Below are 10,283 nucleotides of genomic sequence, written 5' to 3' on the forward strand. Positions count from 1 at the left end.
CAAATCCCCAATCCCCCGCGCCGCCGCCCCGCTCGCCGTCGTACGGATTCCGCCCCCGCGGCCCCGGCCGGCCCCCAATCGCCGTTTGCCGTGGAGGCGGGGTCCCCTCGCGGCGTCGGTAGCCCGCCCCGCGATTCTAGGGTTTCGGGCGGGGGTGCCCCAATTCGCCGGCCCGGCCTCGCGCCTCGGTCCCGCGGGCGCTCGGTCCGCCCCGCGAGCGTCCTGATCGCTCGCGCTCGCTCCTCGCTGCCGCTCTGTCGACTGCTGCCGTCTGGTATACAGTGCGCTCCGTATGCTGAAAAATTGGGCTGGGTTTTGTGTCTGATTCAGAGAGGGCTGTCTGGTTAAATTCTCGCTGACCGACCCTCCAGCAGGAAGAAATATTGCAGCTTTTGAAGGGTTTCGCCGTGTGTGCCCGCCCTCGGGAGTGGCTGCCGCTTCTTTCAGCTTGCTCCGCGCCACGCCGCGCTGGAATGACGTCGCCCGCCCTTGTCTGAGGCGCGGCTGCCAGCGACAATGAATGTGGGGCAGGCGGCGCACCTGTCCGGGCAGATGTCCGGGCAGGGGGCGCAGATGAATCAGGTTGTTGGCGGTGGCAGCGGTGTCGTCGGCGCTGACGGCATGCCCCTGCCCCAGCACCAGCAGATGCAGGATGGCGTGGGCCTTGTTGCCCCGGGGGTCGATCAACAGTTTGCGCTCATGCGCTCCAATATGCGCGACAAGATGTAAGCACTCCACACTGCAAACTTCTTTCAGTGCCGCTTGCTCTAAGGAAAGAAAAAAAAACTTCTTTCGGTGTCTGGGCTTTTTATATTTAGTAGGCGCTAGCGCGGGTGTTAATTAATTGTACTGCGTTAATGCGGCCTATCCTTATCAACGTTTATACGGTGAATATTTATTTCGTTCCAAAAATTATAGAGGCGATCACACTTACTCACGCAACCAAAGCTTATGACTTTCCTTAATTAACAAGAACCCGCATATAAATATCGGCACTGGGGCGCAGTTGAATCATCTTCCCGACTAAAATTTTAGGTTCGCCGCCATGGCTGATGGTTCAAATCTGATAGAAAGTCTTGACATGGTTTTTTAAGCCTGATACTTGTTCGTAAATTGGCAGATATGAGTATATAGGAAGGAAGCAGACATCTGCTGACTGGAGGCGGAGGCTGCCGGAACTCGCAAAGCGGCTAGAGGAAATCTTGTTTAGAAAATTCCCAAGCAGGGTATATTTCTCTATTTCCTTTTTCTTTTTTACTTCTTGTTTGGATCTAGCAAAATTTGATCTCACAGTTCCATCATTTTGGCTGTTTGAGCAGAATGAGTACTACAATATGATGAGGCAACCAGTGGAGCCACAATTGCAGTTTGCTATCAAGACCTTGAGTGCTCAGAACCAACTAAATCAACAAAACCAACAAATGTCAAGGCAGATGGCATCTTCCTCTGGTTATAGCACAATGATTCCAACACCTGGTATCACACAAGGTGCAAGTGGAAATTCTAGAATGTCTTATGGAACAGACAATATGGGTCTTTCCTCATCTGGTGCAGGCATGGTTCCTCAGAATGCCAACATGGGTACCTCGATGCCTGGTATGGATAGATTAACTTAGCTTCTGCTCATATCATTAGGGCTGTGTTGTACCTTAACTTGAAATTCCCTTGTAGCCATGCTGTAGGGTTTCTAGCCTAACTATCCAATGCCCAGCAGTATATTCGGCAAAATTCAATCTATGTGGTAGAAAAACACAACATCTTTTGGGAGTCTTGCTTAATAGCTTGTATTTTTTTAAAAAAAAATCCACTAAATAGCTTATATATCCATGACCAAATTGGGGCATTTCTTTCGAGGTCTCTGTTGTTTATAATTGAAAGATTATTTGTGAGAAGCTGAAGCATATGTGGTTGCCTGCCACTGTTTGTTCTCATTTTTTGCTGGTTCATTTTACATGGCTCTACTTATTCTTAATTGCTCCTTACAGGTGCAATGTCTAACGGCTACCAGCATCTAACTACCAGTGCCCCACTAAATTCGACCACAAATAGTGTCCCATCTACGATGGGTCCAGTGGGTATTCAGCGACAAGTAACTCATATGATCCCAACTCCTGGATTCAGTAATCAACAAAATGTACCTACTAATTCTGACTATTCAAATGGAACTGGATATTTCAATGGTGAGTCAGCTATGACACCACATATGCAGCAGCAGAAGCAATTTCAAAGCAACCAGAGTAGCCATCAAATACAGCATATTGGGGGGCACAGTAATTCTGGAATACATTCAAGCATGCTGGAGAATTCTTCTGCATTTGGTTTATCAGATGGACATGTGAATGGTGGAATGGGATTGCATGGGTCAAACACGCAGATTACAAATAGAAACGCAGCACCAGAAGGATATATGAACATATCCTCTTTTGGAAGTTCGCCCAGACCTTTGCAGCAACAGTTCAATCAGCATCCAACACAGAGAATATCAAGTATGTGTGCTGACTTGTCCTATCTTTTATTGCCTTATCATCGTGACTTGTGCCATAATCTTGAAGTCATGTTCATGAAGGGTGTATAACAAAAGCTAGTGATGGGTTTATTATTCGTTTGCAATATGTTCAATTTCTAATTATCCAAGTCATTTGTACAAGCTAACTTTGTTAGAGCATTGTTGTTAGGGAACAGCTAAAAAGTAAACACAAAGCCTTACTTTAGTTCCTTGTTGTTGGAGTCACTGGCTTCATAATTAATGTGTTTGCTAGAGTCCTTGAACCTATGGAGGGTGAAAGTGTTATTGTTTCCACCGTAGTACCAATGATGTGAGTTTCCATATCGACAGACACACATGCACAGTCATGCATAGCGAAAATGCAAAAGTCATATCTTACCCTCTTTACGATGACAAACTAAATCGTGTCGTTTTTTGTTATGCAGCATCAGTTGACATGGGTGGCTCAGGAAGTTTCTACGGTACTGGTTCTTCTGCTTTAGCAACAGCAAATAATCAGAACATGGGTGCTGCAAACTTGCAGTCTAGATCAAGAATGAATTCCATGCTGCTTAGCAATCAGCTAAACATGCAATCCATTCAAGGGCAGCCACAGATAAAAACTGAGGTTTTGGATCAGTCAGAAAAACTCAATTTCCAGCCATCTCAGTTGTCTCATGAACAACTACTCCGACAGCAGCTTTCAATGCAGCAACATCAGGTGCAGCCAAGTTCCCAGTTTGTGCAAAACCAATACCATCTCAATCAACAGATACCAAATTCACAGCATCAGCAGGCTATGCTGAGGAGCAATTCCTTTAAACAGTCTCAACTGAATTCCAGCCATTCTATGCAAGTGTCAGAACAGGGAACTTTGCCACACACCGAACTAACATCTTCACAAGCTATTGAACCTCCTGCACTTCCAAATTTCCAGGGTCAATACCAGCAAAGAAGTGCTCATGATAACGTCAAAGGTGCGCAGGTGTTTGGACATCTTTCTGGATCTCAAAATTTCAGTGCTTCTGGTTCTCACGATTCTCAGCCATTGTTGCACCCTAATCAGCAGCTTGATGTTAGCTCGAATGATGTCAGTTATGTTTTGAAAGGAACACAGACAGAGCAAATGCAGCAGCACCAATGGCGGCCTCAAACAATGGAAAAGGTTCCTATCAGTAGCAATTTATCTCTTGAAAAGCAGATACAGGATGACTTTTGTCAGAGAACAATGGCCCAGGACGGAGCACAGCAGCCATTTTCATCTGACTGGCGTGTTTCTGGTTGCACTGTGACCTCAGTTGACCCTGCACTGCCAAAGCTCCCCGCTGGAGGATTGGAACAGCCCACTGGAAATATCAATTACCTCCGTCAGATGAGGTGGTTACTGTTGCTGTTTCATGCAAAAGGATGTTCTTCTCCTCTTGGTAGTTGTAAATTACCTCGTTGTGTTCAGCTGCAGGATTTTGTGAAGCATTTGGACAACTGCCAAAGAAAAGATTGTCCACAGAAGAAGTGCAGTAAGTCAAGAATGTTAATTGAGCATTATAAGACTTGTGTTGATGAGCAGTGTCCTGTATGTAGTAATGTAAAGAAATTTTTGCGCCTCTCGGCTGAACATGCAAGTAAGCAAAAAGTCCCTGAGCCTAGAAAAGTTGCTCAACAGAATATGACTCAAAGAATCATGAATGGGGTAGACAGTGATATAATGGACATTGACCCAGTGTCTGTTGAATCCTTTGATGGTCAGCCATCTGTTCCAAAACGTTTGAAGATGCAGCCCGCGTCACCCAATGTTCCAGAGCATGAAATACTTAGAGCCTCCAATCCTCAGGTGAACCCAGGGTTTGTATTACAGGAATCACATCCCGAGCTGCTTGAGCAGAATAAAAAGACGGCATACATGAAAAGAGAGTTGGATGTAAAGGCTGACATGCGACCTCTGCAGAAGCCCGTAAAGATGGGTTATGGTGCTGATGGAAATGTGCCTACAGCGAGGCACAATGTCATTCCTACTGTTTCAAATGAGATGAAGTCTCATGTCAAGCAAGAAATCTTGCCGGTTGACAAAGGGACAAGTGAAAATGTTCATGAGGTTAAGAATGAAACAAATGATTCAACAGAGGCCACAGCATTGAAATCAGGAAAACCAAAAATAAAAGGTGTTTCATTGACTGAGTTGTTCACTCCAGAACAAATCAATGCACATATAGAGAGTCTAAGGCTGTGGGTGGGCCAGGTATGTCTTTTACTTGGAATAAACTGCTTTAACATTGGGTATTTTTTTCCCCGGAATTACAAGATCAGTTGTCAAGTAAATATAGGAGATGAGTAGAAAGCCTTTAATTTTCATGAAATGTGTTATATGTGCTTTAATGTCCTCATTTACACAAGCAAACATCAGAAAGCTTACTGTTTGTTTGTATTTCCAATGGGTGAAAAAATATTTCCCTCCTTCACTTCTGCATATAATGTCTAACTACTATGGAAGCTTGCACAAAAATTACTGCGCTGTCGCTTTACCAAACTTTAATTACTAGAAGTTGAACTATGTCGTACCAAAAGAAAAAAAAACCTTATCTTCATGAGATAAATGTTGCATGTTCTTTTTTGTGTACATGTGTTTTTGTGCAAGTACTCTTAATCTCATCATGCAGTTGTCATGATGAAACTTGTACTGTAACCCTAATATGTGTTTTTAGAAGGAACAATTTTACATGTCTTGCCATTTGACAGAGCAAGGCTAAAGCTGAAAAGAATCAACTGCTGGTGTCTTCCGAAAATGAAAATTCATGCCAGCTCTGCAAAGTGGAAAAACTCACTTTTGAACCTCCACCCATATATTGCTCCCCTTGTGGTGCTCGGATAAAGCGAAATGCACCATACTATACTGTTGGTTCTGGTGACACCCGCCACTTTTTCTGTATTCCATGTTACAATGAGTCCCGTGGTGACACCATTGAGGTTGAAGGACAGAATTTTTTGAAGGCCCGATTTGAGAAGAAAAGAAATGATGAGGAAACTGAAGAATGGGTAAGTTCCCTATCTCTGTTCTGGTGGTTGTATAACTATAATTTTGGTTATGCTTGATTTGTACTAATCTTTCTGACTGATGCATTCCACAGTGGGTTCAGTGTGACAAATGTGAATGCTGGCAGCATCAGATATGTGCTCTGTTTAATGGTAGAAGAAATGATGGAGGACAAGCAGAGTATACTTGCCCGAATTGCTATAGTAATGAAGTGAAGTGTGGGCTGCGCATGCCTCTACCACAGAGTGCTGTTCTTGGAGCAAGTGATCTGCCAAGAACTGTTCTTAGCGACCATATAGAAGAGCGGCTTTTTAAACGGCTTAAGTGGGAGAGACAGAATCGGGCGAATAGTTCAAATTGTAGTGTTGATGAGGTTAGTGAAACTAAGTCTTGTTGGAAGTGCATGCGTACTTGAAGTATGTTATATGGGACCTCAACGTACTTTGGTAGTATATTACCTTATGTCACAAAAATATGCTACCTGAAAGTGTTATCTAAGTGCCTACCCACCATGTAAATCCTTAAAAAAATACCATGCAAATCATTGCAGCCTACTATAATGATTGCCCGGAAAAACAGAAAACAAAATGCCTGTTTAATTTTTTTCAGACCCCACTGCAACCTTTTCCATCAACCAGGATGAACTAGCAGTTTATTTAATTAATAGTTTTCCATCAACCTGGTATGTAATGAGGTATGCCATTTTGGAGAATCGATTAATAGTATGAAATTGCCCATTAATTGCTCGGAAGCTTCAACTATATATTAAAGGCTTACATGGAAAATATACCAAATTGTATTTATATTTAAAGTTTCAAATGCGGTCACATAGTGCAAACTTGTTGCTGATTGTTTACGACCCAATGAAAAGCACAGCAACAAAAAAAGGGGCTATAAAATGATGGATGGCTTGAAAAATCAACCAGGATTGATCTTTTTGGCAGTTCAGAGACCCGAAGTGTATATGCGCTTTACTTAACTTTTTTACTTGAAGTATGTTCTATATCTTGATAATTTATGTGCTGCTTTTTTTGACGATGGCTGGAAAAATCAACAAGGAAGTGGTTTAACTTCACTTCCTGTAATTTGGACTACACCAGATACCATTCATTTTGGCATCATTATGAACTATTTTGATAGAAATGTTCCCTCCATCACTTTTAAAGTCTAACTGTAAAATATTTGTTAGGTCGCCGGAGCAGAAGGTCTTGTGGTCAGAGTTGTTTCATCGGTGGATAAGAAGGTTGAAGTTAAACCACGCTTTTTGGAAATTTTTCAAGAAGATAATTACCCGACAGAGTTCCCTTACAAGTCCAAGGTAGGAAGTTGCACCTAAAGTATAAATTATGCTGACAACAGACTCTGATATCCATGATTCTGTTCCTGTGATTGTTTGGCAGGCTGTTCTTTTGTTCCAGAAAATAGAAGGCGTAGAAGTGTGCTTATTTGGAATGTATGTTCAAGAATTTGGTGCTGACTGCGCTTACCCGAACCAACGTCGAGTTTATTTGTCATACCTGGATTCTGTGAAATACTTCAGACCTGAGATTAAAGCAGCCACTGGAGAGGCCTTGCGTACATTCGTCTACCATGAAATTCTGGTAAGTTGCTGTATTTGCTGAATTTTAATCACAGTTGTAAATATTTTCTCTTGCCAGTCTGGTCAGAAAATTCCTATATGAAACTATTAGATGTGATGCCTTCCTCTTTAAGCTAGCATTTTCCTACAATCTTACTCCAGTTATCTATGTGTACAGATAGGATATCTTGAATACTGCAAGCAGCGTGGATTCACAAGCTGTTATATATGGGCTTGCCCACCTTTGAAAGGTGAAGATTACATTTTATATTGCCATCCTGAGATTCAGAAGACTCCAAAATCTGACAAACTGCGGGAGTGGTAAGACCTTTGATTGACACATATGTTACTCTGCTTACATTGAGCTCCTGGTTGCATGATTTCTGATGTCTTCACACTCAGGTACTTAGCCATGCTTCGAAAAGCTACTAAGGAGGAGATTGTTGTTGAGCTTACAAATCTGTATGACCATTTCTTCATTACCATGGGAGAGTGCAAGGCTAAAGTTACCGCTTCTCGTTTGCCTTACTTCGATGGAGATTATTGGCCTGGAGCTGCGGAAGATATGATTAATCAACTGCGTCAAGAAGAAGATGACCGAAAGCTTCAGAAGAAGAGTAAGACAAAGAAAATTATTACAAAAAGAGCGCTTAAAGCTGCTGGCCACACTGATCTCAGTGGAAATGCTTCTAAGGACGCTATGCTGATGCAGAAGGTAAGCTTATGCTCTGTTAATTGTAATACTAGATCTCTCGGAGCCCCCTCTTTTGTGTTTGTGAAATTGTACTTGTTTGTTTCAGTTGGATGACATCTTTCTCATGAATTCGATTTTGATATATGCAGCTTGGGGAAACCATTTATCCAATGAAGGAAGATTTTATTATGGTCCATTTGCAGTATTCTTGTAGCCACTGCTGTATCCTTATGTCGTCTGGAAAACGCTGGGTTTGCCATCAATGCAGAAGTTTTTACATCTGTGACAAGTAAGTCAATTTCATAAACAATATGACACCTGTGCTATAGAGGCCACATGTACTTATATACTATTCCCTTCGTTCCTAAATATAAGTCTTTTTGAGATTTCAATAGACTACATACGAAGCAAAATGAGTGAATCTACACTCTGAAATATGTCTATATACATCCGTACATAGTCCGTATTGAAATTTCTAAAAAGACTTATATTTAGGAATGGAGGGAGTATATGTGATCACAGTTGAAATGAAAGCGATCTGTATGTACCAACAAGTTTTGCATTATTGCCCTTTCTCAGGGCCAGGTGCCTCAAATCAAGGCACTTGCATGAAAATTATATTTGTTTTATAAAGCAGCAGTTTAAGTTGTAACATTTAACAAATGTGTGCCTAAGGACGCTTTGTTTACCACACAAACTACTGTATCCCTACACATCTCTTTGTTGATGCCATGCATGATCCATGTTCTTTCTGTTGCAACAAATTGTATCCATATCATCAAGATAACCAACAGACCAGGAAACGAGAAAACAAGGAAGATCTGCAAATCTGTTTCTCTTGGCACCCACAAAAACTTTCCACGGCCATTGGCTTCTACTCCTTGCCAATCCCCGGTGGCCATATCTCGTCCCCCCACCCTCCTTGATCCTATCAGGCCTCTCATGGAGAGGTGCCGTCTCATCAAACGTGTGGCTTAGGAGCAAAGGCTCAGCAGCGGTCATTGTGCAATCCATGAAACCAGGACCCCGAAGGAGTCAATCTCTCCAGACCCAAGGTGACTTGCTATGAACCGGGGTGACTCTTGGGAACCCCAGATGACCGCTTAATCTTCCCCTGGAAAAGCAAGGGGGCCTGGTATCCACCCCAACCATGGCATCACCGGCCTAGCTTGGGGTGAGGTGACACCTTAATAACCCAACTGACTGCCGAGATTGTTATGAAAATAACTACATGTGCTTGAAAATTGTGTATATAAGAGTTATCCTTGGGATGAATTGTTTGTAGTTACACAGCTTGCCATGTTAGACAAACCTTTTAGCCCTTTTAAAGTTCTCTTCGTGAATTTAGTATTTTCCTGTTGCAGGTGTTACAGTGCAGAACAACATCTTGAAGATAGGGAGAGGCATCCGAGTAATAGTAGAGACACACATAAGCTCCATCCAGTAAGTAAACAAGACTCATTTTTCTCTTTAGAGAAAGAGAAAGTTAGTAACATATAACTTGATGTCCTAGGTTGACATTGTTGGGGTGCCTGAAGAGACAAAGGATAGAGACGATATTCTAGAAAGTGAGTTTTTTGACACCAGGCAGGCATTTCTCAGTCTTTGTCAAGGGAACCATTACCAATATGACACCCTTCGCCGTGCTAAGCATTCGTCAATGATGGTGTTGTACCACCTACATAATCCCACTGCACCAGCGTTTGTCACTACATGCAATGTCTGTAGCCATGATATTGAAACTGGTCAAGGCTGGCGGTGTGAAATTTGTCCAGATTTTGATGTGTGCAATGGTTGTTACCAAAAAGGAGCAGTCAATCATCCTCACAAGTTGACAAACCATCCATCAGTTGCCGACCGTGATGCCCAAAACAAGGAAGCCCGGCAAATGCGTGTTCAACAGGTAAGCCCCCTTCAGATGATTTCCACTAGTAAAATTGTTCCTAACCTGCGATTGTTGAAGTTGTGACTTTCTGTTTATTTTCATTAAAAAAACTTGACAGCAGTCTAGCTTAAATACCATTCTTTTTTATATTTACGAACGGAGGGAATAATTGGCAAATCACTGTAATAGTTGAGTTAAGCCGGAGCTTTACAAATCGGAAGACATAAATATTCTTCCAGCATTCTCATTTGTTCATCATAATATTGTGGAAACAGTCAACATGTGCATCTTTGCTTTTCGAGGCTGCAATTTGTAAAGTAGTTATTGTGCATAAGTCATGTGCTCCACTACAATCCTTTTGTTAAACAGTTCCACCATTAATTTTCCTTTTACCATCATCCTGCAGCTAAGGAAAATGCTCGATCTTCTGGTACATGCCTCGACATGCCGCTCTGGCAGCTGCCAATATCCTAACTGCCGTAAAGTCAAGGGACTATTTCGGCATGGGATGCAGTGCAAGACGCGTGCTTCCGGAGGGTGTGCCCTGTGCAAGAAAATGTGGTACATGCTTCAGCTCCATGCCCGAGCTTGCAGAGATTCAGGATGCAGTGT

General features: G+C 42.5%; 1 protein-coding gene across 2 annotated transcripts in view; it reads left to right on the plus strand.

Annotated features, from left to right (window-relative positions):
* LOC123136189 (probable histone acetyltransferase HAC-like 1) overlaps positions 1-10,283 on the plus strand; it is an 11,379-nt gene continuing 1,096 nt past the window's right edge. The window contains exons 1-15 of one of the 2 annotated variants that reach the window (XM_044555512.1): positions 1-725; positions 1,121-1,226; positions 1,320-1,596; positions 1,986-2,486; positions 2,932-4,721; positions 5,219-5,515; positions 5,608-5,886; positions 6,703-6,831; positions 6,914-7,114; positions 7,271-7,413; positions 7,495-7,807; positions 7,936-8,075; positions 9,151-9,229; positions 9,300-9,689; positions 10,078-10,283. The exon at positions 10,078-10,283 is cut by the window's right edge and continues 8 nt beyond it. In XM_044555512.1, coding sequence (XP_044411447.1) covers positions 517-725; positions 1,121-1,226; positions 1,320-1,596; positions 1,986-2,486; positions 2,932-4,721; positions 5,219-5,515; positions 5,608-5,886; positions 6,703-6,831; positions 6,914-7,114; positions 7,271-7,413; positions 7,495-7,807; positions 7,936-8,075; positions 9,151-9,229; positions 9,300-9,689; positions 10,078-10,283 — 5,060 coding nt within the window. In that variant the 5' untranslated portion in view covers positions 1-516. Of the gene's footprint in view, positions 726-1,120; positions 1,597-1,985; positions 2,487-2,931; positions 4,722-5,218; positions 5,516-5,607; positions 5,887-6,702; positions 6,832-6,913; positions 7,115-7,270; positions 7,414-7,494; positions 7,808-7,935; positions 8,076-9,150; positions 9,230-9,299; positions 9,690-10,077 lie in introns of both variants that reach the window. The other variant, XM_044555511.1, reaches the window with a different exon arrangement.

This window comes from Triticum aestivum, chromosome 6B, assembly GCF_018294505.1.
Source record: "Triticum aestivum cultivar Chinese Spring chromosome 6B, IWGSC CS RefSeq v2.1, whole genome shotgun sequence".
Taxonomy (NCBI): domain Eukaryota; kingdom Viridiplantae; phylum Streptophyta; class Magnoliopsida; order Poales; family Poaceae; genus Triticum; species Triticum aestivum.